The sequence below is a fragment of the Myxocyprinus asiaticus genome, chromosome 6 (genome assembly GCF_019703515.2).
Source record: "Myxocyprinus asiaticus isolate MX2 ecotype Aquarium Trade chromosome 6, UBuf_Myxa_2, whole genome shotgun sequence".
NCBI lineage: Eukaryota > Metazoa > Chordata > Actinopteri > Cypriniformes > Catostomidae > Myxocyprinus > Myxocyprinus asiaticus.
Genome location: NC_059349.1, coordinates 28,854,649 through 28,882,172, shown reverse-complemented (window position 1 = coordinate 28,882,172; position 27,524 = coordinate 28,854,649). Strand labels below are relative to the sequence as shown.

General features: G+C 41.7%; 1 protein-coding gene across 2 annotated transcripts in view; it reads right to left on the bottom strand.

Annotated features, from left to right (window-relative positions):
* The window catches only part of LOC127442356 (cadherin-7-like), a 115,038-nt gene that overhangs the window by 45,645 nt on the left and 41,869 nt on the right, over positions 1 to 27,524 (bottom strand). For both annotated transcript variants that reach the window (XM_051700315.1, XM_051700316.1), the window contains 3 exons: positions 22,872 to 23,125; positions 21,038 to 21,174; positions 10,079 to 10,200 (listed from right to left, as the gene is read on the bottom strand). In XM_051700315.1, coding sequence (XP_051556275.1) covers positions 10,079 to 10,200; positions 21,038 to 21,174; positions 22,872 to 23,125 — 513 coding nt within the window. The remainder of the gene's footprint in view (positions 1 to 10,078; positions 10,201 to 21,037; positions 21,175 to 22,871; positions 23,126 to 27,524) is intronic.

The window sequence follows — 27,524 nt, the reverse complement described above, 5'->3', positions numbered from 1 at the left end:
GGGTCTTCCAAATGGACAATGACCCCAAGCATACCTCCAAAGTTGTGGCAAAATGGCTTAAGGACAACAAAGTCAAGGTATTGGAGTGGCCATCACAAAGCCCTGACCTCAATCCAATAGAAATTTGTAGGCAGAACTGAAAAAGCATGTGCGAGCCGGGAGGCCTAAAAACCTGACTCAGTTACACCAGTTTTGTCTGGAGGAATGGGCCAAATTTCCAGCAACTTATTGTGAGAAGCTTGTGGAAGGCTACCCAAAACACTTGACCCAAGTTAAACAATTTAAAGGCAATGTTACCAAATACTAACAGTGTATGTAAATTCTGATCCACTGGGAATGTGATGAAAGAAATTAAAGCTGAAATAAATCATTCTCTCTACTTTTATTCTGACATTAACATTCTTAAAATAAAGTAGTGATCCTAAATGACCTAAGACATAAGAAATGTATGACATTACAATTTAGCACATAAAATCAAATATATATATATATATATATATATATATATATATATATATATATATATATATATATATATTAGATCTGTCGAAGTATGTCATACATTTCTATATACCAAGGAAAGGAAGTTGTCATGGCCAAATGCCCAAACATTTGGTATCTCTGAAAAGCCCAGGGAGTCCTCTTAAGATACCCCAAGATCTACTGTGGCATGTATGGGCTAGGTGAAACTTTAATAACAATAGTCCAATATAAACATGAATTGCTGGGTCTCAGGAAGATAATGACCTTTAAAGCCTGATGCATCAAATATGATTAAAAAAAAAAAAAAAAAAAAAATTTTTATTTCATAGTTAATCACGATTAATCGTAGATTTTGAAAGTGCTGAAATTTGTCTCTATATATATTCTTGTCAAAATGCATTTATTTTCTATTTAAGAAAAAAATGTAAAACTATATGTAACAATATAATGCTTTATGAAAATTTTCAAAACAAAGCCTTCTAAAGTATAAATATAGAAATTCACTAAAATAGCACCAATTCAAGTAACATTAAACGTAGATGGAATTGTAGTCTTAAGGTAAGAAATCCGTCTGTACCCATCATGTACTAGGCGATTTTCTGTGAAATCGGTCAATTCCAAATGGCCCAAAATCCTAGTATATGATGGGTCATCATCATCACCATCATCGGTGGTCACTCGAGGCGAGTATGACTGTTCTCTCTACTGGGTTGTCTATTTTTGGGTCTTCAGATGGCTGTAGAGGCCGATCCGTGATCCACATACTTTGGTGCAGTGTGGGCAGGGGAGAGTGGTGGTGGTTGGTGGCGGTTGAACCTTTTTTCTTTCTCCTTGCGAAGCTGTCACTTTGTCTCTTCGGCACGGCGCAGTTCAATTTCATGACGTGCAGCTCCTTGCTGCACGGATTTCTTCCAGGAGCGTCTGTCCAGTGCAATGTGTTCTCAGTTGCTCGATGTGATGTGGAATTTCTTCAGAATGGTCTTGATATTGTCCTTATAATGTTTCTTTTGCCCGCCAGTGGCTCGCTGACCTTCCTTCAGCTGGGAGTACAGGATCTGTTTGGGGAGACGTGTGTTGGACATGCAGATGACATAGCCTGTCCATCGGAGTTGGTACTGCATTATTGTGGTGGAGGTGATGCTAATAATGTTGGCTTCCTCCAAGATGCTGATGTTGGTGTGTCTGTCCTCCCAGCTGATCCTCAGAATCTTTCGTAAGGATCTTTGGTGGTGTTGTTCCAGGGCTCTCTGGTGCCTGCTGTAGGTGGTCCATGACTCGGCTCCATAGAGCAGGGTGTGGAGGACAATGGCTCTGTAGACCAGGAGTTTTGTTTGGGCTGTTGGGTCTCGGTCTTCGAAGACTCTTTTCCTGAGTCTGGCGTAGGCTCCACTGGCACAACTCAGGCGATGGTTGACCTCAGAGTCGATGACAGCTTTTGAGGAAAGAAGGCGGCCGAGGTAGGGAAGTGGTCCACGTTTTCAAGAGTGGTGTTGTCCACATTTATGGTGGGCTGGGTAGATGGCTGGTTATGTGAAGGTTGATGTAGGACCTTCTTGATGTTTAAGGCTAGGCCCAAGGCTCTGTATACCTTGGCAAATGCATTCAGGATGCCCTGGAGGTCTTCTGTAGAGTGTGCAGTGATGAAGTTGTCGTCCACATACTGAAACTCTGTGATGGTGGTGTTGCTGACTTTGCTCTTGGCCTTGAACCTGTTAAGGTTGAAGAGTCTGCCATCAGTTCTGTACAGGATTGGAATCCCCTGTGGCAGCTCTTCGCCAATGAGGTGGAGTATGGCGGGTATGAAGATGACAAACAGGGTGGGTGCAATGATGCATCCCTGTTTGACCCCCGTTTCCACAGTGAAAGGCTCGGACTCAGAGCCGCTGTTGCTGAGCACTGTGACTGACATGCCATCATGTACAGATGCAATTGAAATTATTCAAACCCCCCCGCCCCCCCCAAGATAGTAAGTATTTACAAAGGTAAGCTTTTCTGATGACCCAGAATTTTTAAACTTTATATCTATATCAGTTGAGTGACACATTCAAAGTCATAGTGTGAATATATAACCTAATATTTCTAAATAGCAGGATTTTTTATAAATACAGCCATGTCATAATTATTCAATCCTTATTGCATGTAGCTGTTTCTTAAATATGTAAGACTACACAAGTAATTGTTTTAAAACAAAATTAAGTCATCAATCTGCAATGGCACTTATTTAAGTTTTAAAATGTAAGTTTAGCGTTGTAAGCAAAAATGTATTTCTATGCAAAAAATTCAATTAAAAATAAGCTGTCTCAAAAGCTAATAGAGGAGATTATTTCATTACACAAGAAAGGTCATGGCTAAAAGTACATTTTCAAGGCACTTCAATATCCAATAGACAAAGTTGGCAGCACCATTCATACATTTTTTTAAATATGGTAAAACAGCAACCTTCTTGGGGTGTGGAAGAAAGCAAAACTTCACCAAGGGAAATGTTGACTTGAATATTCAAGAAGTAATTAGGAAAGACCTGTGGAGTCCTGGATGAAGGTTTTATAGACGTATGACACTAAACTGAAAATGAGTTTTAGACCCATGGGTCAGCAGTACGTCTGGAGTGTGATGACAAGAATGACACCATCCCCACAGTCAAGCATGGAGGTGGGTCAGTCCTGTTATGGGGGGTGTTTTGCGGCTCAAGGGAAATGGCTATCCTGACTATGTAACTGACACCATGGATTAATTCAGGTATCAGGCCATTTTGGCATGAAAAATGTGATGCCTTCAGTGTATAAATTGAAGCTTGTGATCACTGGACTTTCCAGCAAGACAACAACACCAAGGATACATCCAAGTTGTCCAAAATCTGGTTCAGGGAAAGGTCGTGGAATGTCCTTAAATGGCCCTTTCAGTCCATCATTAAAATCCCATTGCAAACCTTTGTTGGGATTTCAAGAAAGCATTGGCAGCACAGAAACCAAAGAATGTCAATGAGCTGGAAGCTTTTGCTCATGAGAAATGTGTAAAAATTCTAATAGAGAGGTGTCCGAAGCCTGAGAACACTTACCTGAAACATTTATTTGCTGTTATTAAGGATAAAGGATGCTCCACAAATGATTGACTTAGGGGGTTGAATATTTTTGACATGACTTTTGTGGAGAGAATTAGTTATTTTTTATTTTAAAATGTAAAATGTTCTCAAAATCACTCAAATGTTTATTATAAACTTACTTTGACTGTTTACTGAGGTTTTAGTTGATGTGTTTTAATTCACATCACCAGAATGTATTGCTGGTCAGGGGGGTTGAATAATTTTGATTGCAACTGTAGAAGCCTCAGTATTCTGATGTACTTGTCATGAGAGCTGTACCTTGATAGTATGCTCCACAGAGCCTGGCATTCTACCATGTCAAAAGCCTTTGTCAGGTCTATGAAAGCCATGTACAAAGGCTGCCTTTGTTCACAGCATTTTTCCTGTAGTTGGCGTGCTGTGAATATAATTTGTGCTGTACATCTGGATGGGCAGAAGCCACACTGTGATTCTGGAGGTACTTCCTCAGACAGTGGTAGCAGTCAGTTTGTGAGGACACGAGCAAGGTCTTTGCCTGTTGTTGACAGGAGCAAGATGCCCCTGTAATTTCCACATACAGCCTTATCCTCCCTCTTGAATATGGTCACTATTAGAGTGTCCCTGAGCTCTGAGGGAAGTTCTTCTTTTTCCCAGACCTTGATGAGTAGGGCATGGATGTGGTACAGGAGCTCTGATCCACCTTCCTTTAAGATCTCAGCTGGGATCCCATCTGGACCAGTGGTCTTGTTGTTCTTAAGGCTCCTGGGGCCAGTTGCACCAGCTATATGTACGTTAGAACTTAGCCTAGTTGTGGCGCAATGGGCACTAAGTCACAATTTACCCCCTACTAAATATTTGAGCATTGCACCATTAAACTTAGGTAGGATGTAACCCTACCTATAAACTAAATATTTACGGAAGCCTCCGACCAGGAGTAACGATTGGAATAAAAAAAAGCAGACTGATATTTTATGACATAAATGAGCTCATGTTTTGCATGACAGGCTTCAGTCCTTTCGACATATATGATGGTGTTGGCATTTACACTCATTTACATTTATGAGAGAGAAAAAAAATTTACTTTTAAGCTGCTCTTCAGCATGAAACCGTTCTAACGGTGCAGTTTTCAGGGTGTGTTGCTCAGTGTCAAGTTTCAACACATTCAAAATATATATAGGATATTAAAATGAATAAATGTCTATTTTTCCAGCCTGTTGTATTATTATTTATCACCCCTTATTTATTTTACAGTTCCTATATATTTTTATTTACACAGGGCAAATATACTATTTATTGAATCTACTTTTATTATGTATCGTATTTTAATGGGGATATAATTTATTACAGCTGACAGTTTCGTGAGCAGACAAGGTTTGAACATCAACCGTAGCGAGATAAACTGAAATGGGATTTTTAACACTTCTGTGTACAAATTTGAAGGCTGCTTATTGGTTAAATACGGGTAAATGTCATTATGCGACTACACATTACTTTACGGAGAGCTTACGACCTACTAGTTAAGTCTTGCCTTAAAACAGATAGTGCAACAAAATTAAGTTCTGACTAAGTTACAAACTAACTAGTAGTTACTATGCCCTTAGTGTAAACTTTATGTCCCAACTTACATGAGATCTTACGCACAGCTGGTGCAACCCTACCCTGATGGCATCTTGAACCTCTGTTATAGTTGGAGGTTCCCCCATGTCTTCTCTGATGGGACTCTGGGGGATATGGCTAGTATTGTCTGTTTCAGTTGTGCTGTCACGGTTGAGTTCTTGGAAGTGCTCCTTCCATTGGGCGTTAATGGACTCGTTGTCCTTCATCAGCTCCTGCCCGTTCTTTGAGCGCAGGGGGTTTAGACCGCGGTAGCTTGGATCATTGACGGCCTTGGTAGCTCTGAAAAGTGCTGGTGTCACCTGAGTCTGCCAGTCTCTGGATTTCCAGAGCCTTTTCTGTCCACCAAGAGTTCTTTAGCTCCCTCACCCATCTCTGGACATCCACCTTGGCTCTGGAGTGAGCCAACCTTTTGGCCTTGCAGGTTACATCATTTTGCCAGGCACGAAAGGCTTTCCTTTTTTGGAGATGAGTTGTTCTGTCTCTGTATCGTTCTCATCAATCCAGTCCTGGTGTTTTCTGGACTTGTACCCAAGAATGGTTTTGCAGGTAGCAAGGATGGTGGATTTGAGCAGGCTCCGGTGCTCTTCGATGTCATCAGCGTATTCCTGTTGGAGGCTTTCCCCAAGAGAGGCCTGAAGTCGCTGCTGGATGGCAGTTTCATCCAGGCTTTCAAGGTTCAGTCTTGGTCGGATCTGCTCCTTTTGTACTCTCCTCTTCCTCTTGACTTTGATTGACATTGTGGAGAGGATGAGGTGATGATCTGTCCAGCAGTCATCAGCATCAATCATGGCCCTTGTGATGTTCACGTCACGGCTGTCTCTGGCTCGTACAATGACATAGTCAATGAGATGCCACTGTTTGGAGCAGGGGTGTCTCCAAGATGCCTTAAGTTTGTTTTTCTGGTGAAAGAGAGTATTAGTGATGGTGAGGTCGTACTGAGTTCACTTGTTGAGAAGCATAACTCCATTGGAGTTGACGTTCCCGATACCTTCCTTTCCTATAGTGCCCTTCCAGAGGTGTTGGTCCCGGCCAACCCTGGCATTGAAGTCTCCTAGGAGAATAATCTAATCCCTGGGGATTCTTGACAGTGTCTCATCTAAGCAGGTGTAGAAGGTCTCTTTTACTTCCTCTTCAGAGTCTAAAGTAGGGGCATAGGCACTCACAACTGTTGCTATCTGGTTGTTGGCAAGCACCAGACGGATGGTCATGAGATGCTCACTGATCCCCACAGGAAGTTTAGAGAGGTGGCTGATGACCTGGTTCCTAATGGCAAATCTAACACCATGGATCCTGGGCTCATCAGCAGCTTTTCCTTTCCAAAAGAAAGTGCAGCCACCCTTCTCTTCCTTCAGTTGTCCTTCGTCTGCCAGTCGGGTTTCAGAAAGGGCAGCTAGGTCAATCCGGTATCTCCTCAGTTCTCTAGCGATGATCGTGGTTCTTCTCTCTGGTCTGTCACTGGCTGCACTATCCATCAGTGTGCACACATTCCAGGCTCCGAAGTTCATAGTTCTGTGTTTCTGACCGCGAATGGTGATCCCTCTGGATGCGGTAATCCAGTCGGGATGTTTAAGGCAGGCTATTTTTAGGGCATCTTTTCTAGCCCCTTCCCCAGGTGGGGTGAGCAAAGTGGATCCTAAAGAGGGCTGCTCAGTCGTGGGTGCAGCTGCCGAAGGGCTCTTTCTGCCTTGTTCCAAGCACCCAGCGACTGAGTCTAGCACCCACTACCTAATGTGCCGGTTCATGACTAGGGGCTTCCAGATCTCACAATCCTGCACCCGTCGCCACTTGCTGGTCGCCATAGGACTTAAACCGGAATGTTAGGATGGATTCCCTTTAAAGAGGACGCCTGTGTGTGATTTTGTTTAACGTGGGGAGACTGGTGCACGGACAGCCACCACACGGTCCTTGACAGATCTGGATCAGGATCCAGTGGCATGGAGTCCAAGACGACTGGGGGCCCTTTTCTGCAGCAGCCTTCATCCACCTTCCCAGCCGTTGTGCTCCCTTAAACCCAGCCATCATCCTCCACCTGTTCCATCGTTGAGGTCTTGGTTGGATTGCTCTTTGTCAGGGACCTCCCCCTCGGTCTTACCACCATGGGTGGCCCTAACAGGAGCATAGCTCCAGACGGGATCTCAGGACCACACAAGCCTCTCCACCACGACAAGGTGACAATCCCCGGAGAGTACAGGCTGTGAATTCTTACCTTCAGACTACAATTCCATTTAGTCAGAGGATATGAAACATGTTTGATATTTAAAAACTGAATATATAGAAGTCAAGTAGTATGTGATGCTTCACTACTTAAATTTGTAGTCATATGGTGACCAGCCATTGGAAAATGAGCCTGTGGGGCCACGAAGCTCAAGAAATGGAGATGGCGAACAAATACTCAAAGTGAATCTCTGCGATTAAGTTAAAGTTAACTCTGTTGTGGCAGGAGAATTAGTGCCTCTAAAGGTGTTGATAACAAGAGTTAATGGGAGTTTGTGTTTCGTGTGAGCTTGTGATCAGATTGAATTTACAGTCGTGTAGTGTGTGATCCCCAGTTGTTTCAACATGATCACACAAGAAATAGACAAGTTGCTTTTAAATGTTCATGTACCTTGAAGTCGAACCCATCTCCCAAATTACTGACAAGCGCCATCCACCATCAGACATTTTTTTTTTTATCAACTCAAACGTGTTTATCTACTGATAGCATGTTGCGCGAGCAATCTCTGAGACACAGGTCCCTTGGAAACCAGGAAGTAATCACATTCACGTAAACAATGGAGAGCGTGATTTGGAGGTTGGATTCTTGCACTAAAATTAAATTTAGTCTCCTCTGACAGTTAGGTTTAGGGTTGGGGTTTGGGTTAGGGAGTAGGGTTAGTAAAATATACATTCCTGTTGACTGTATTACACCAGTTACAACTAAAAATACAACTTGCTTTTGGTGCCACCGTGTTGACATTTTACCTCAACAACACTTCCAGCTTCGGCCGCTGGAGGAAGTGGTTTGAATTTCAATTTTAGCAGCAGAACCTCATGTTGCCGAATTCACAGTGTGATCAGTCTGGTCATTTAGTGTGACATTCCGAGTTTCTGTCTGTAGCCATTTACATAGTAGGCAAGTGTGCAGTACATAGTATTTGCATAATCTGTTCTGATTTTAAGAGTTGTGCAGTGTAATCCAGCCTTCTAGTTCTAAGTGCTTCTAACTGAGAAGAATGACTCATGTTTCCACCACTGGTGTTGGCCCTCTGACATTATACAGACCTTTCTAGATCAATGGTGCATCATGAAACAAACTTTGACAGTGGCATTTATCAATTCCATTAGAACAACAAAGGTTCATAATGTTTCCTCCATGCATTCAGAGCGAGTGTTTAGTATGTGCCATTCGTTATGCCCTTTATACTATATTCATCTTAGTAATGACATTCTGACAATGAATGTGACAGAGAATGTGTCTGAATCAGGGTTTGTTGCCGAATCTAAAATGAGGATTCTGTTTGTTTGTGACACACAAACAAACAGAATCCTCATTTTAGAGTATGAGGATTCTGTTTGTTTGTGACACACACAAACAAACAGAATCCTCATTTTAGAGTCAGCAACAAACCCTGATTCAGACAAATTCTCTGTCACATTCATTGTGCTCTGCAATTGGCTGCTGCAATTGGTCACTGCAGGACCTTACATTTGGCTACATGACATAACGCCACACTTCACAACAAACCAATTTCATGCCACGGTCACCTCTGTTTCATTTGCATTGGTGTAAAGCTTTCTCCACATGACCGCACACTGTTTTGATCCTCTGATTAGAGTAATCTGCAGCAGAAAGCCACAAGAATCCTATTGTTATCGTTTTGTCCATCTGTGTGTCTCTCTCTGTCTTCTCTTTACTGGGTATGTATCAGCACAAAATTCCACATTCTTTCTGGTTGAGTTTCTAATGAAGGATGTGAATTATATACAGTACTACATACGTATATAATAATTTATACTCATTTATGAAATCATACATTGATTATCTACTTTATTATTGCTTGTTCTTGGGCTTATTGTGAATAATTCATTGGTTCATGTTATTCAGAAGAAATGCCATGTCTTTTTCATCTTTAATCAAAATGCTCTTCCTCTGAAAAGACTGTGCTATTGGATAATATTAATCAATAGTCAAATAGCTATTTAGGTATTGTTTTAACAAAGTCACATTCAGGTCTGACTCCACTTTGGTATGCAACAACCACTTTTCATGATCCAATCAATCCCCAAAGGATAAAAAAAGACACCCCAATTTTTTTCTCACTGAATATCCTGTTTCACTCGAAAATATTTCACATTACAAAGTAAAATGGGCTGCAATCAGCATTTCACTTTGACTTTAAAGTAAAACTAGCAGTCTAACCTTGGTTTAAACTACCCACACTGAAAAAAATGTTAACCTAAAAAAATGTGCTTCATGTGGTAACATCTAAATTAACTGGTTTGATTCATGCCATGAGTATATTAGAGTACACCAGCAAAAAAAAATTTAAGCATTAGATCAGGTAAAAATAGCTCCTTAAGGTAACAGTTGCAGGCTACCACTTTTTACGGTGCATAGGTGCACACTGCAGAACATAATAGCTATTCTCATTTATTAGCTATGCTCCACAGTAATAATTTATAATTATAATTATATTTATTTATCATACATTATACATTTGCACATATACAGTGAAATTCTTTTTTTCACATATCCCAGCTAAGCTGGGGTCAGAGTGTAGGGTCAGAGCGAGTGGAGAATTCCATAATACTGAAGAATTCATTTCTGCAGTACCAGAGAAGCAATAAAAATATAATTGTTGTTTATTGCACTCAATGTGTAAGAAATCACATTTGATATAAAGCCTTTTTTGTTAAAGAGTAAAGAGTTTGTCACAATACCTGTCCTGGTCCAGCACTTTCACACAGGAAAGTTTCATACTCTATGGCAAAGACTGGTGCGTTGTCATTAATGTCCATCACTGTGATCAGAGCCACGCCTTTCCCCACCTGTGACGGATCCACTGAAATCCCAGAAAGAGACAATGCACATAAATGAACAGGATAACAAAAACGTGAACATAATGACACATAAGCAGGCCCAAACAGCATCTACAGAATCTACATTTATAGCACTGATTTTGGAGGATAATTAGCAAAATCAACTTAAACATAGTAAAATGTGTTAAAAGGAGCTGAGAGTTCTACACTCTTATTGTTAGATAAAAACTTAATCTAATTACCAAAATAGATAAATAATGAACACGCAAGGGGCGGGACATGTGTTGAACTTTAAGGGTGTTCCAATTCTGTCCAAATCTGTGCATACAGATTATGCCTATACATGATGTATACATGTAAACAATTGCATATATTGCATATTGTCCTTAAAGCTACAGTGTGTAATACATGCAAATCTGCAGAGTTCTTTGGACAAAGAGATATGTTACTCTGAATACGGTCTATTTCACAAGTTCAAATTTGTATATAATCCTTGAATGAGATAAAGGTAAACTGGTCTGGATCAATATGGCTTGAAACTCGCCTCAAGCTCTAAATTTCCCCACTGTACCTCTTACGTAATTAATGGATTATATAAAATATAAATTATTAGAAATAGCTGAAGTGGTGAAGGGATGTCAGAAAAATGGTAACAGAAACGAGGTAAGCAGCTTGTTATTTACAAGTGGGTTGTAATAGACAGGGTTAAGATGAACATGCTCTTCCCGAACTTTCATTTAGAATTCCACTAAATATTCTCATTGATGTTCTTACAAGAGATTGCAAGTGTACTGCAAATCTCCCATTACTTCTGAACTTTGTTCTCTGGGCCCATTTCTTTCAGAGAAATAACAAATATTGCATATTTCATCTGAAGGCTGCTGTTAAGATACTGGAGTTACTGTACATTAAAGGCATAGTTCAGCCAAAAATGAAAAATCTGTTAGTTCAGTCACCATTCACTTTTAATGCATCTTTTTTCCCCCCATAAAGTGAATGTTGACTGAGGCTGTCACTTTGCCTGTATAATAGGGCCGGGTACTGATAATCATTTCCATATTCGGTTCGATTCCGAGTCACAAGCGCTTGATTCGATTCCGATTTTGATTCAAAATTATTCGATATCGATTCATGGGTGTATATTTCGTTTACAATGTCAATTTTCCCTACATATGAAAGAAATTCTCTCTCAGCTAATGCTGTTAATTATAAAGAGACCTTCTAACCTTCTAGGTAACCCTTCTGAGTAAAAAAAAAAAGAAAAAAGCATTAGTTTTTCATCATATTTGTCACACTGTAGCTTTTGAAAAATGTTAAAATTCAGTGTATTCCATCTATAAATGTCTTGAAATTACAATTATTATATTGCATATATATTTTCTGTTATATGCTAATAGTTTACAAGCATAATTTAATATAAGAAAAAGGATCTTCATCACTACACTACTCAATCACTGGTTAGTGAAATCTGAAAATTACCAATCAGTGGCTAATCACAGATATTTTAGTTGCATAGTGTGAAATTTGCTCGCATGTGCAAGTGATTTAATCGGATTCCACATACAGTAAAAGATCGATCTTGGTATTTAAGAATCGATATCGAGATCTTTCAAATGAAGATCGCAATGCATCGGAAATTTGATATTTTTATCCAGTCCATATACTTTGGTGTACAACAGAAGAAAGAAAGTCATATAGCCTAGATCATATGGAACAATATAAGGGAGAGAAAATGATGACAGAATTTAATTTCTGGGTAAACTATCCCTAAAAATGTTACACTTTCATAGACAAAGCCTCAGAAAGCAGTCACTATTAGTGTGATTGATGCAATACAGAAAACTGAATTAGGAATTAGCAGTTTGTTTTTTCTTGTTGCTTAGTGTTCCCATGAGTGCAGAGAACCATAAAAAGGACTACGGAAAATGTACTGCTGCAATACAAGCAATAGAATTTTATGTGATTTTGAATAAAATTTGTGCTGTCAAAATTAATAGGCCAATCACAGCATCATCCCATTTATGAGCAATCCATCCAGACCAGCAAACATAAGTGGACATTCTCCAAGAAAAAAAACAAAACATTAAATAAGATTAAATAAGGCCTTTCTAGCACAGCACAGGTACGTTCATGAGGTTTTTGTACGTGAAGCTTAAAGCGCATCTGATTCATCTATTGTTTCTACTTTTAGCAAATAAGGTGATATTTTCAACTAGGGGTGAGCGATATGACCACAATCGTATATCACGATATGAGTTATTTTATATCACGATAATGATAAATATCATGATATAGTAAATGTTTTCTCTAAAATAAATAAAAAAGGATTTATATATTAAATAACTTTATTGTAATGCCTATTTTTGGAACTCCAGTCAATGAATTAAATACTTTATAAATTAACTACTTCCTCTTTATTTGGAACAAGACAAACAATGTCAATGTAAGTAAATTAAAAATATTAAAAACTTAAGAACATGTTTCCAAAAATCAACCTTACCAAAATGTTACATTTCAGTCTGCCACATTTCAGTTGATGACCATTATTATTATTATTATTATTAACTTTCCTCAAGAAACTTAAGATCTTCTCAAAGCAATGTGAGAGAAAATAAAACATAAGTAAAAAAAAAAAATATCCAATGATAATAAACACTTCTTGAAGAAAATAAATATTAAATAAATATCACATCTTGCAAAATAAATCAATGAACGAATTGCTTTCATAATATTATTCTGAGGTGGTAAAACAGATTGCTTGTATTACGAGTGATTATATCATCGTGACAGTTTGCAGATACAATTTTTCTGCTCTGTGCCGGCTTTTGTGAACCCACACCACAGATGTCGCACCTGTTTTTATAACAAGCTCCTCTTCATTTTCTTAACTTATTTGGGAGTCGTCCTGTTCTGTAGAGGTTTCTTTCTCCATTTGGGGTTTTCCTGGATCAATAATGATTTGAGTTGTGCAAGTGATCCCGCTCTATGTTCTGCTCTATCTGGAGTGCAAATATCGGACAGCCTGCTGTATTTGTGTGCATTTCGGAGCTGCAGAGACAGCGCGCACCAGAGTTACGTGAAACGTTCAGATGAACATGAAGAATATTTAGCGCTTTTGAAGCGCCAAAAACACACTATGAAGGTCATTAAATTTGCTTGGGCGGCCATGTCCCTGTCCATGTTTCTTCAATTCTCTCAGTCTCACTTGAAGCCTTGCCCAAAGATAGAGAAGCCCAAGCTGTGCACATGGATATTTACATATTGCGATATACACTATATAGAAAAATCTCTATCGATTGACACTTTATATCGTCACCACGATATATATCGTCATGTCGCCCAGCCCTATTTTCAACCATCAGGCATGTCATACTTGGCCACCAACAAATTAACAGGCTGCATGAGGGCGTGGGGTTATTTTTGTTGTGTTACTATGTAGTGTAGATATTTCAAATGGTATTGCTGCTTAAGCACAAGCCAACACCAAACACCTGTTGATCTTGCCTCTAGTCAACCAGAACAGACACAGCTGCTAGTATGCTTTGAGTGGGATGACTGCTGTTTTCTAGCACACTATCGCTCTCTGTGCATGCTCAAAACACATTCGATCCACTACAAAACAAATACGTCAACAGTGTTTAAGAGCATTTTTCTTGTGTTAAACAGATAGTTAACCCAAACAGTTAAAATTATGTCATCATTTACTCACCCTCACCCACTGTTTAAAAAACATAAGCCTGAATCTTACTCTATGCAAGTTCGTGAATGCAGACGCTTCTAGATACTCAAGCTCGATTTGTTGAGTTCCAAATATGTCAGACCTCAATTCATAGCACAACACAAGTACACGTTGCATTCTCAATGTTGCCGCAAGGGGCCCTATAGGGGACATTAATGTGAACTGTCCGCTTCTATGGTGAGTTTTCTCTTTCAAGCCAAATACTGTCATGACAGAGCAACAGTTTGAAGTTTTTATCGTTTTAAAGGGATAGTTCACCCAAAAGCAAAAGTGGAGATTTAGGGTAAAAATGGACTTAAATATTGATCTGTTTCTCACCATCACATTGCTTTTGAAGATATGGATTTAACTACTGGAGTCTTATGGATTACTTTTATGCTGCTTTTGTCTGCTTTTTGGACCTTCAGTTCCCTATCTGTCACTCACTCGACGTTGTGTCGATGTAGTGACACTAGGGGTCACTCTTGGGAGCCCCAAACACCTCTGCTTTTTTGCAATGAGAATTGGCAAGTGGAATTTGCATGCCACTCCCCCGGACATACGGGTATAAAAGGAGCTGGTATGCAACCACTCATTAAGATTTTCTCTTCGGAGCAGAGCAGTTGTATTCAGTGCACTGAATTCAATTCCCTCCAAAGACGCACCTCAAAACTGCTGGATTTACGGCACATTTCAGCAGCTTCTGCCGCTCTGCACCCGTGGAGTGCAGAGAACGCCCCTGGGTGCTTCGGCAGACCGAAAATAAGAGAGTATATTCTAAAAGAGTATATTTTCATTCACAAAAAGAGCGGCACACATGGAACGTCTTTTTAAAGATGCCTTTCTGTTTGTGTGTTATTCCTGGTTGCGGTCGTTATCTCTCCGCTTCTGACGGTCACAATCGCTGTCTTTACGCGTCTGGGCACTGCACATGCGGAGACATCGTTCGTGGATGAGTCATGTCCTCATTGTGAGAACATGACCATGGCAACGTTGCGGTCGCGGCTTGCTTTCGTAAGAAAAGCTTCTCGTTCGGAGCTCTGGAAGACGATGAGTTATCGAGCGCAGCATCGAAGAGCGGGCTCGTCCAGTCTGACGCAGAGGCTTCGGCTGGGCTTCCTCCTTCGGGAACAGTCGCCCAGTCTCACGCCAACGTGGAAATGACGGACATGCTTTCTCGGGTGGCCGCAAGCGTCGGGCTAGAGTGGAACCCTCCACTCTCCCCTGAACCCTCACGGCTCGATGATTGGTTCCTGGGCCCCCGTTCTTTTCTTCCCGGTAGTGCATGAGGAGCTGACAAGATCGTGGGAGGCACCTTTTACTGCCCGGTCCCGGTCTTTCAGCTCCCCCGCTCTCACTACCATCGATGGTGGAGCGGCCGGGGGTATTCGGTCCCCATGGCCCGGCTCCGGCATGGAGCCCTCCGCAGGAAGCAGACACCACCTGTCTCACGGCCAGCCGCTAAGAACCCAAAGAAGGCTTCGAAGCCCCCCTGAGACAGGCGACCCAGGGGTGAGGAGACCCACTTCTCTGGGGCTGGTCGACAGACCACTCCATCCCCCGGTGGAGGCTGCGGCACCAAAAATCCTGACAAAAGAATGGTTCCCTCGTCTCCTGGGTAACATCTGGTGCGCACGGCGTCGTCACAACCACCGTCCACCGTCCCATTTTGGCAGGTATGGCGCTCCAGAGGCGGACCCCCCACACCTGTGCACCCAGCTGTGGCACAAACATGCCCACACGGGATTGGTTCCAGCGGACTACGGGGACGAGATTCCTCCTCCCCCCTCCTCGGCCAATCTTATGGTGGGTGGCAGGAGCCAGGTAAGTTCTTCAATGTCCCTGGATTCAGCACGACCACAGGGCTTGAGTCCCCTCAACGTGGCACCTCGAGCTCTGCCCCAGCCGCGAGGCCCCACCCGCCGGTACGTCCGACGTGATCATTCCCTTGGTCCCCCTCGCCCGGAGTTTGGGTGCACGGCTCGCGCTTTCCAACCTGTCACGATGGCTGACCTGGACCGTCCGACTCAGAAGGGCGAGAACACCGCTACCTTGCATGCGGAGATTGCTTCCCTTCTGCGCAAGGGCGTGATAGAGCCTGTCCCTCCAGCCGAGATGAAGAAAGGGTTCTACAGCCCTTACTTCATCGTACCGAAGAAAGGCGGTGGGTTGCGACCAATCCTGGACCTGCGAGTACTGAACCGGGCTTTGCACAGACTCCCGTCCAAGATGCTGACGCAAAAACGCACTCTAATGAGTGTCCGGCATCAAGATTGTTTCACAGCGGTAGACCTGAAGGACTCGTACTGCCACATCTTGGCCTTACCTCGACACAGACCCTTCCTGCGGTTTGCCTTCAAAGGCCAGGCGTACCAGTACAAGGTCCTCCCCTTCGGCCTGTCCTTGTCCCCTCGCGTCTTCACGAAGGTTGCAGAGGCAGCCCTTACCCCGCTAAGGGAAGTGGGCGTCCGCATCCTCAACTATCTCGATGACTGGCTAATCCTAGCTCACTCTCGAAAGTTGCTGTGCACACACAGGGACCTCGTGCTCTGGCATCTCAGCCGACTGGGGTTTCGGGTCAACTGGGAAAAGAGAAAGCTCTCCCTGGTTCAGAGCATCTCTTTTCTCAGTTTGGAGTTGGACTCAGTCTTGATGACAGTGCGCCTCACGAACGAGAGTGCACAGTCGGTGCTGAACTGTCTGAAGGCTTTCAGACGGAGGACAGCGGTTCCACTGAAACTTATTCAGAGGCTCCTGGGGCATATGGCATCCTCAGCTGTGGCCACACCGCTCGGGTTGATGCATATGAGAATGCTTCAGCACTGGCTTCAGACTCGAGTCCCGAGATGGGCATGGCGCCACGGGACACATCGCATGACCATCACGCCGATCTGTCGCCGCCTCTTCAGCCCTTGGACCAACCTTGCTTTTCTATGGGCAGGGGTTCCCCTAGAGCAGGTCTCCAGGCACCTCGTGGTTACAACAGATGCCTCCAAGACGGGCTGGGGTGCCGGATGCAACGGGCACACAACTGCCGGCTCCTGGACTGGCCCATGGCTGCACATAAACTGCCTAGAGATGTTGGCAGTACTGCTCACCTCCTGCGGAGGTTCCGGCCGTTGATCCAGGGCAAACACGTGTTGGTCCGGACGGATAACACAGCGACGGTAGCATACATCAACCGTCAAGGCGGTCTACTCTCCCGTTGCATGTCACAACTCGCCCGCCGTCTCCTCCTCTGGAGTCAGCAGCGCCTCAAGTTGCTACGAGCCACTCACAACCCGGGCGACCTCAACACCGCAGCGGACGCGCTGTCACATCAGGTTACCCTCAGGGGAGAGTGAAGACTCCACCCTCAGGAGGTCCAGCTGATTTGGAGTCGATTCGGTCGAGCACAGGTAGACCTGTTTGCTTCCCGGGAATCCTCCCACTGCCCGCTTTGGTACGCCCTGACCGAGGCACCCCTCGGTATAGATGCGCTGGCACACAGCTGGCCCCCTGGACTACGCAAATATGCGTTGCTCCCAGTGAGCCTACTTGCACAGACCCTGTGCAAGGTCAGGGAGGACAAAGAGCAGGTCGTCCTAGTAGCAATCTACTGGCCCACCCAGACGTGGTTCTTGGATCTCACGCTCCTCGCGACAGTCCCCCCCCCCCCGACGAATTCCCCTTAGGAAGGACCTTCTTTCTCAGGGACGGGGCGCCATCTGGCACCCGTGACCAGACCTCTGGAATCTCCATGTCTGGCCCCTGGACTGGACATGGAAGACCTAAGTGGCCTACCACCAGCGGTGGTAGACACAATCACTCAGGCTAGGGCTCTCTCTATGAGGCGCCTCTACGCCTTGAAGTGGCGTCTGTTCGCTAAGTGGTATTCTTCCTGACGCGAAGACCCCCAGAGTTGCGCAGTCGGATCGGTACTTTCCTTCCTGCAGGAGAGGCTGGAGGGGCGGCTGTCCCCCTCCACCTTGAAGGTGTATGTAGCCGCTATTTCAGCTCATCATGATGCAGTAGATGGTAAGTACTTGGGGAAGCAAGACTTGATCATCAGGTTTCTGAGAGGTGCAAGGAGGCTGCATCCCTCCAGACCGCGCTTCGTCCCCTCGTGGGACCTCTCTGTAGTCCTTCGGGGTCTACAGGGAGCTCTCTTTGAGCCCTTGGAGTCAGCTGAGCTTAAGGCACTCTCTTTGAAGACTGCCCTCCTGAATGCGCTCACTTCCATCAAAAGGGTAGGGGACCTGCAGGCGTTCTTTGTCAGCAAATCGTGCCTGGAGTTTGGTCCAGGTTACTCTCACGTGATCCTGAGACCCCGACCGGGCTATGTGCCCAAGGTTCCCACGACCCCTTTTAGGGATCAGGTGGTGAACCTGCAAGCGCTGCCCCAGGAGGAGGCAGACCCAGCCTTGGCATTGCTGTGGCCGGTGCGAGCTTTATGCATCTATTTGGATCACATGCAGAGTCTTAGAAGCTCCGAGCAGCTCTTTGTCTGCTTTGGTGGACAGCGGAAAGGAAGCGCTGTCTCCAAACAGAGGATCGCCCACTTGGTCATTGACGCCATCGCGATGGCATATCAGGCTCTGCGGGGTTATGAGCCCACTCTACCAGGAGTGTGGCGGCCTCCTGGGCCCTGGACAGTGGAGCCTCTTTGGCAGACATATGCAGAACAGCAGGCTGGGCAACACCCAACACCTTTACGAGGTTCTACAATCTCCGGGTTGAGTCGGTCTCGTCCCGTGTATTGGCAGGCACGAGCAGGTAAGTTCCGGGACAGCTGGCCTGATGTACCACTTGCGCATAGCACCTTTCCCCTCCCTTGAGTTGAAGACGTGCGCTCTTGACTCCCAGTCGTGTTCACAGACTGTGATCCCTGGATGAGCACAGTATGTTCAATCGGGCTGTGTGATGGCCAAGCGCTCATGACTGCCTTTGTGTACTTGTGAAAATTATGTTTTTTTTTCCCTGGAGAAAGAGATGTTAGGCAGAATGTTAGCCTCAGTCACCATTCACTTTTATTGTACTGAAAAAAGATGCAATGAAAGTTTAAGGTGACTAAGACTAACAATCTGCATAAAATCTTTTATGTTTTATGTTATGAAGAAAGAAAATCATACAGGTTTGGCACAACAGGAGGAGTAAACGATGACAGAATTCAAATTTTTTGGGTGAACATGGTTTAATCAACCTTTAATCGACATGGTTGAATAAAAATCTTTACAGTAATTTTGATCTCTCCGTAATTTTGGCACCAGTGATGATATTGAGAGCATTGAGGAGGACAAAATGCAGTCATGGTCTTCAGCCAAATGAATTGATGGAGAGCAAATATAAATCAATTCTGCAGGTGTGAACACACAGCGGCAGCAAACTAGAAATATGCTGGCTCATTCCGAGTTGATTTTCATTGAAAACACAGTGATTTATTCTATGTATCAAACTAGCTTGCCTTTTTACACGGCTAGCACAATTCAGCCTAACTGTAAACCAAACACAGTTCATGTTTTGGGAAAATGCATATCCTTAAAAAAAAACTGTGCTAGTAAATATATGCTTCGTGCCTCTCAGTATCTTTGTCCCAAGATATATAGAGCCCATCTGCCTCAATGCAATACACACCTGCAGGAAACATGCTGAGTTGCAGCCAGTCCCCGGTTTGAGCTAATTCATCTATTAATTTGACTTTGTAGAGGATGAGGGATCTGAATAGAATCCAGGCAGCATGCCATCGCTGGATTTATATCATAACTGGCTTTACAGTGCTTTAAACAATAAAATGGGCGATAAGATACCTCGATGGCATGAACCGTGACTATAATGTCACACACAAATGATGCCTCTGGGCATAGACTCATAATTCTCCATGTTAAGTTCAGTCACAAATGTAATAGGTTGTAAATTATTGACCAGAAAAAGAGATTCTGGCACACAGTCAACTTTATCCTGAATGCCCCTTTCAAATACCACTACCATCAGAATCTAAAGTATCCATTTTCCAAAACTGAGATTTCCTCCAGTATGATTTTCTGTGCCATTAAGATCTTACCTAATATTGCCTGAAGACAAATTTCTTTGAAGCACCTAACAAGCCTCTGTCTCATTCTTACGGAAAAATAGAAGAGGACATTTTAATCTTCTCTGCCAAGACCCATTTGAGAGACCAGGGGTTCCACTGACAATGACTGATTGTCTATGGGGGGAACCTGGAAACTTTGGTTAAGTGTGTCCACATTTATGGATATGGGTTAAAAATGTAACCTTGGATGGATATTATTCCCTTCCATCACTCAAATCAATATGGTTATAGCAGTCTGTGCAAAGACTGCAGGGGATCCTCATGAACAGACACACCTGAGTGAAGGTCATGGTGAAAATCAACAGTAAAACTTTGGTATTTGAGGAGGAAGCTGCAGTTCTGGCCATAAGCTACAATCAGAACAAGACTCGATCAAGCTAAACAAATTGTGGAGGTGTCAGTGGACAGCAGTCACCTCCATGCCCAGCATCTGCTCAAAGCCTGGCCAGAGCACTTCTACTGACTGAACCTTAACACTATGTCAGCTGTACAGTGCTCTGTGATCACATGTGTGAACAAAGTTTCAGGAGTGAGACGCACAACACATGCTCATAGCAAATGGTTTGAAATATTGATCACTTCACAGCAGTGCTAACCGTTTGCCAGGAAAAGTCTGCTAGCCTCAGGACAATTATATTCATCGGGAAATTGCTGGGAAGGCTTGCATTTTAATCTCTAATTATATTCTAAGGATTTCGTCCTAATAGAATTTTGGATTGGAAAAAGTGAAATGTAGCTGCTCAAAGCTTTATAATACAAAATGAAAGTAAAAATGAGTTGACTGTTTTTCAATAAAAAGACTGTCTGAATGGCTCAATTATGAAGGACATATCAAGCCGTAACAGTTTTGTAATGGACAGACCTTGTTCAGTTATTAAAAGGAGCGCTGTACTACATAAATTAAACCTCTTTCATACACCATATTTTGAATCTCATTCTTTGTTTCAGCCAAGAAAGATAATTATTGTCAGTGAAACCTTCACAGATTTCATATAGACCTTCAGATCATAACAGTAACTGTATAAAATATTTCCATCACTGTACAAAATTAATTGATAGGGAGTTCACTCACAACTTTCAATAGCCAGGATGGTGATGTTGTGTACGGCATTGGCTTCTCTGTCTAATGGTTTAGCTGTAATGATGACCCCTGTGGCTGCCTCTATGTTGAAAAATCGCTCCAAGTCCGTGTTTCTGTCTATTGAATACCTGCGGAAAGGCGTATAAAAAAAAGTCAGAGCAATTGTGAATTTCAAGCGTTCACTTTGAATGAGTCCTATGGATATGCCCACAAGCCGTAGGTCTAAGAGAGGAATGCCCTTCAGCAATCATTTTCCAGAGGCTCTAAGGCACAGAACTAGTTAATTATGAACATTTGTCTTTTAGCAAAATAACACCTGAGCCCACAACTCATTTATAGTCAACATTTACATCTGCTCCTGCATAACCAAAGAAAAAAATGAAGTGTGATAATAGTGGCACTAGTGACTTGCATGTGTATTATATTAGTGTAATGCACCATAATAAAACTAATTCATAAAATGTGAAAACAATAAAACAGAGGTTAAATTTGTCTATGATGCAATTACATTTTAGGCACTAATGAAAAAAATTTAATGAAAAAGTTAATCTCAATTGACAGCATTTGTGGTATAATGTTGATAACCACAAAAATGAATTTCGACTTGTCTCTCATTTTCTTCGGAGAAAAAGTCAAATCTGGGCTATAACGAGGCACTTACAATGGAAGTGAATTGGGACAATCTGTAAACATTAAAATTCTCACTGTTTCAAAAGTATAGCCAAAAACGTAACCAATGCCATGACGACGTAACCCTAAAATAACCCTTACATAATTTTATTTAAAGTACTGTAAATGTTTTTTGTTTTATGGATATTATATTATATTATATTTAGGGCTTTAAATTTAAAACGTTAATTGAATGTGATTAATTATATAAAATGTAATGCTTTAAAAAAATTTACGTAATTAATCATGCACACTGACGCATATGTAAATTCCATAATAAAAGTAAGGATGTTCCTACCATGTGAGCAATTCAAGCTTGAAGTACATCTGCGCCTCAACAAACCTTACACGCAGTGCAGCCATAGAATAAGATTTTAAAAGTTTCACTCTAATTTTTACTTAAAAAACATCCTAAAAATTAATTGACGCTGAATACCAGTGAGACGTTGCAAATGCGTACATCTGGGGAACGCACATGTACATAGAGCAACAATTAAAAATAGCGCATTTATTCGTCTGCCACAATAATGCGATTTATTTCAAACTGAATTTCAATCCGCATTATATATTTATTATAGGCCCTTCATATTATATTTATAAATATTTTAACTATGCATTATTCGATTAATTAAATGGCATGTCGTATTTAATTTGATTAAAACTTTAATCGATTAACAACCCTAATTAAATTATATTATTGTTACGTTTGAAGGAAGTCATGAGAGCAGGATCTAAATGCAGCTTGAATTTAATAGAAAAATAGACAAAGTACAAAACAGGGTAAACACTGGAACACGGCAAGACTAGGAACTGGGAACTAAAACAAACGAACATGAAACAGGATCAAAACAACAACTGACAAATACTGAACAGAAATCAGGGCATTAAATACACAAGGACTAATGAGGGTATGGAACACAGGTGAGAACAATTGGGAACAGCTAACAGAGATGAGGGCAGTGCATTTTGGGAAGTGTAGTCCGGGGAAAACAGAAGACAGAGGATAAACACAAGGCAACACAACAGTGGATCATGACATTTATATTATAGGCATAAATACTGATTAAGATGGGTTTTTTTTCAGTGAAGATTGTAATTTTCATTGTCGCATAATCACATTGTGTAGAGCCATTCCACCAAACCAAGCATGCCTTACCTAATGGGGCTATTGGTGGAGTCAGGGTCCACAGCAGAGACAGTTCCTATGATGGTTCCCACTTTAGCGGCTTCTGAGACCACCATTTTACTAAGCGGAGAGGAGAAAATGGGAGGCTCATCTACATTCTCCACAGTCACCCTCACCATTGCCGTATCACTGAACGGTCCTTGAGACAAGAACTGTGGGTCTATGTTCCTGTTGGATGCCTCAATTTTCAGAGTGTAGGTTGACTTTGTCTCAAAGTCGAGATTCTGAGGTAAAGAGCACGAAAGGAGGGGCAGGAGAAAAAGTGTTGAAGAGTTAGTTTTAAATTAATAAACAAGGGCATGGTCTCTGTGGTATGCAGCCAGACAAGTCAAAAACAAAGTTCACACTTGAAATCTAGCCCTGTGATGTTTGTACACATTTAATGCACCCAAGAACCCTTGATCCTCTCCTCTTAGCTCTCATATTTCATTTAAGTATTGCTATCGATTGATAGGACAGAAAAGAACAGTGTCAAAGCAGTACATTGATTTTAAGACAGAGATACATGATGCCGAAAATGTCTTGTGGAATACTTTCTCATATAGTCATTTATCACTCCTGTCTGCTGTAATTTGCAGTGCATTGAAAACAACCTTCCATGCCTACTTCGTATCACTGACAATACATAACATCCCTGAGGGTGCAACCAAGCCAGATCCAGAATTCTTGCACATTTAGCAATGGCTTTAAAATGAGAAGTTGAAGTTGGTTTATTGTAAATTATTTCCTACATATTAGGGGAAAAAACAATATGTAGTTTCCCTGGAAACCAAAGATCACATGTTTAATAATTTGGTAACACTTTAAAATAAGGTTCAACATTAGTAAATGCATTAGATATCATGAACTAACACTGAACAATATATTTTTTTACAGCATTTATTAATCTGTCAGTTGATAAAAATACAATTGTTCATTGTTAGTTCATGTTAGTTCATAGTGCATTAACTAATGTTAACGAATGGAACCTTATTGTACCAGTGTTACCAATACGGTTTGTAAAACGGAGAGTTCAGAGTCTAAATTCTGATTGGATAAGCCACAGTCGAAGCCATCATAAACTATAAATGCACAACATTGATTGTACATTTTATATATTTATGCAGTAAGTTGATTGGCATTGATTGGTAACCACAAACAGACTAGTTAATATAATTAACTTTTTTTTTTACTTGGCAGTAGAATAGTTTATTACGATAACAGATAATTATTAATAATAAATTTAACTATTTTATCATGTTGTTTAAAAAACAACATGATAACTTTTATTTTATAAAAGCAATAAGCCACTCAAGTCTGTGCATACCTGTTTAACTTTTTTCTTCCAAGAAAATCAAAAGAATATGGTAGGCAGAATATTAGCCTTAGTCACCATTAACTTTTATTGCATCTATTTTCCATTTAATGAAAGTGAATTGTGACTGAGGCTAACATTCTGCCTAATATCTCCTTTTTTGTGTTACACAGGAAAAAGTAAGTCTTAGGGGTTTGGAACAACCTGAGGATAAGTAAATCATGACAGAATTTTCATTTTTGGTTGAACTATCCCTTTAGCATAAGACAATTCAGTATCATGTCACAAAATACAGAGTAAGACTACAGTATATACTCAATATTACACTTATTATTGCACTAAAGTTAAAACAGCTGCATATGAAAGGCTCACTGGTTGGGAGTTTTGGTAGGGGGCGTAAGGTGGGTTGAGTTGAATGACAGCATGTGGGAAGAAACTGTTCTCGAGTCCAGTGGTTTAGAAATGTATGTTCCTAAGCCTTTCTCCCAAAGGGAAGAGGGGCAAAAAGCTGAAGGCCAAAAGCACAGTTCATGCTGTTATTGACTTTCTTAATACACTGCTTGGGGAAAGTCACATGCTGAGCAGTCTTCACTGCAGAGGCTTCCAGTCAGAGGAAGAGCAGTTTCCAAACACTGTTGATTTCCTGAAGTCAACAATTATCTCTTTTGTCTTGTTCACATTAAAAGACAGTTCTTGACTCCACACCATTTTTCTAGGTCTGTCATCTCCTCTCTGTATGCTGTTTCATCATTGTTGTTGATGAGCCTTAGCACTGTAGTGTAACATCTGTAAACTTGATGATATGGTTGCCGGGGTGCCTGGCAACCAAGTTCAGAGTCAACAGCATGAACAATAGAGGGCTGAGGACCCATCCCTTAGGGGCAGCGGTAGTCAGGGTGACAGTTTGTGAGGTCTGGTCACGGATCCTGACTGCCTGAGGTCTGTTTGTCAGGAAGTCTAGGATCAAGCTGCAAAGTGATGCTTAGTTTTAAGGTGAAGTGTGTAAATTCTGGGACTCTAGTGACATCCCCCTAAATGGAAATGTTCAAACAAACAGAGCAATGTTTTGATAGCGCCACAGAGCTACAGTGTTTACACTCTCTGGGAAATCAGTTTACGGATGGATTAGTTACGTATAGTTGTCTCTGCATATTAAGATGGGATAGGAGAAATTATTTCAACATTGAAAAAATGACATACTTCACCTATTTAATGTTTGCGGTCTGAAAATGCTGAATACTAAGCTGAAATTGATTTTCAAAGTGGATAGTTTTGCCTGTAAGTGAAATGTCAGGGGTCCATTGTGGGTGGTATGGCGGTCTTGATATGGATCATGACCAGCAGCTAGAAGCACTGCATTATTATAGGTGCGAGAGTAAACGGATGCTAACCATAAAGGCATGTTAGCGCTGGCTTCTTCAGTACACATTCTATAGAAGTCAGACAAGCAAATCGAATTTCATCAGGAATTCAAAAGGGTCTTGTTTTGGAAATCATCCCAGTTATTGTATAGGATTGTATGTAAAGTGGCAAGAAAAAGTATGTGAACCCCTTTTTTCTGCATTAATTGGTCATAAAATGTGATCTCATCTTCATCAGTGTCACAAGAATAGACAAACACAACGTGCTTAAGTTAACAACACACAACATTTTTTATTGAACACATCCCATTAAAAATTCACAGTGCTGCAGAAAAAGTAAGTGAACCCTTAGATTCAATAACTGTTCGATCCTCCTTTGGCAGCAATAACCTCAACCAAGTGTTTCTGGTATCTGCGGATTAGACCTGTACGATGTTCAGAAGGAATTTTGAACCATTCTTCCTTACAGAACTGCTTCAGCTCAGCCATATTCTTAGATGTCTGGTGTGAATGGCAGTCTTGATGTCATTATACAGCATCACTTTTGGGATAAGGTCTGGGCTCTGGCTGGGCCACTCCAAAAGGTGGATTTTCTTTTTTTGAAGACATCTGTATTGGATTTACTTTGAAGTTTAGGGTCATTGTCCTGCTGCATCACCCCCAACTTCTACTGAGCTTCAGATGACGCACAGCCACCCTGACAGTAGGATATCTTGATAAACATGGGAATTCATTTTTCCCTTGATGATGGCAAGTGGTCCAGGCCCCGAAGCAGCAAAGCAGCTCCAAATTATGATGCTCTCTCCACAGTACTTCACGATTGGGATGATGTTTTCATGTTGGTATGCGGTGCCCTTTTTACGCCAAACGTAATGTTGTTCTTCCCAAATAATTCAACCTTAATTTCATCAGTCCAAAAACACAGAGTAACGCAGAGTAACCACAGTACTAAATCATCTCAATTTACTATGCAACTCCATTTACATTTACAACTGTGGACAGATGAATATCTAAGCTCTTTGAGATAACTTTGTGAGCAACAATTCTTGGTCGTAGGTCTTTTGAGATCTCTTTTTTTGTGAGGCATGGTCCACGTCAGCAGATGCTTCTTGTGAATAGCATACTCGAAATGTTTGAGTGCTTTTTATAAGTTAAAGTAGCTCTAACCCACACCTACAATATCATTTCCTGACTCCAATTAGCTTTTGTTGTCATCATTAGCCTATGGGGTGCACATACTTTTTCCAAAATACACTGTAAATGTTTGAATAATGTATTCAATATGTACAAGAACAATACAGTAATTTGTGTGCTATTAGTTAAAACAGACTGTGTTTGTATTATTGTAGCTTAGATGAAAATCAATTTTAAGACAAATTTATACAGAAATGCAGGTAATTCCAAAGGCTTCACACAGATTTTTTTGCCCCTGTGTGCATAGCCTCAGATTAACCTCTCACAATGTCTGAAGGTTCATGCTTTTTACATCAAGCACATTCTATTTGTGCTGACTGCACTAGCACAAAAACATATTCAACAACCCAGACAACACATTATTAATGCAAACACTTAAAAGTATAACAGTAAAATGAGGGCTGTACATACTGAGGGCATCAGTATGTACAGCCCTCAAGTATCATTTTTGCTTTAATGACAACATGCACTTGAGTTGGAATGGACTCCACTAGTTTGTGTAAAACCTGATGATAATGTTGTCCCATCATGACTAAGAATGTTTTAAATAGGGTGATCAGATTCCTGCTTGTGGAAAACGGGACAGCCCCCTCCCAGCAAAAATGAAATTGACGTATCATTACCTAGGCGCAGATCAATGCGGAGTAAAGGGTGCATCCACATCTGTAACTGCTGTCACCTTGTACTTTTCACTGGCAGCAATTTTTTTCAGTGTGCACTTGTCTTACAAGAGTGTATCATAAAATGCAGAGCAGTCCAGTCTAAAATTAAGAC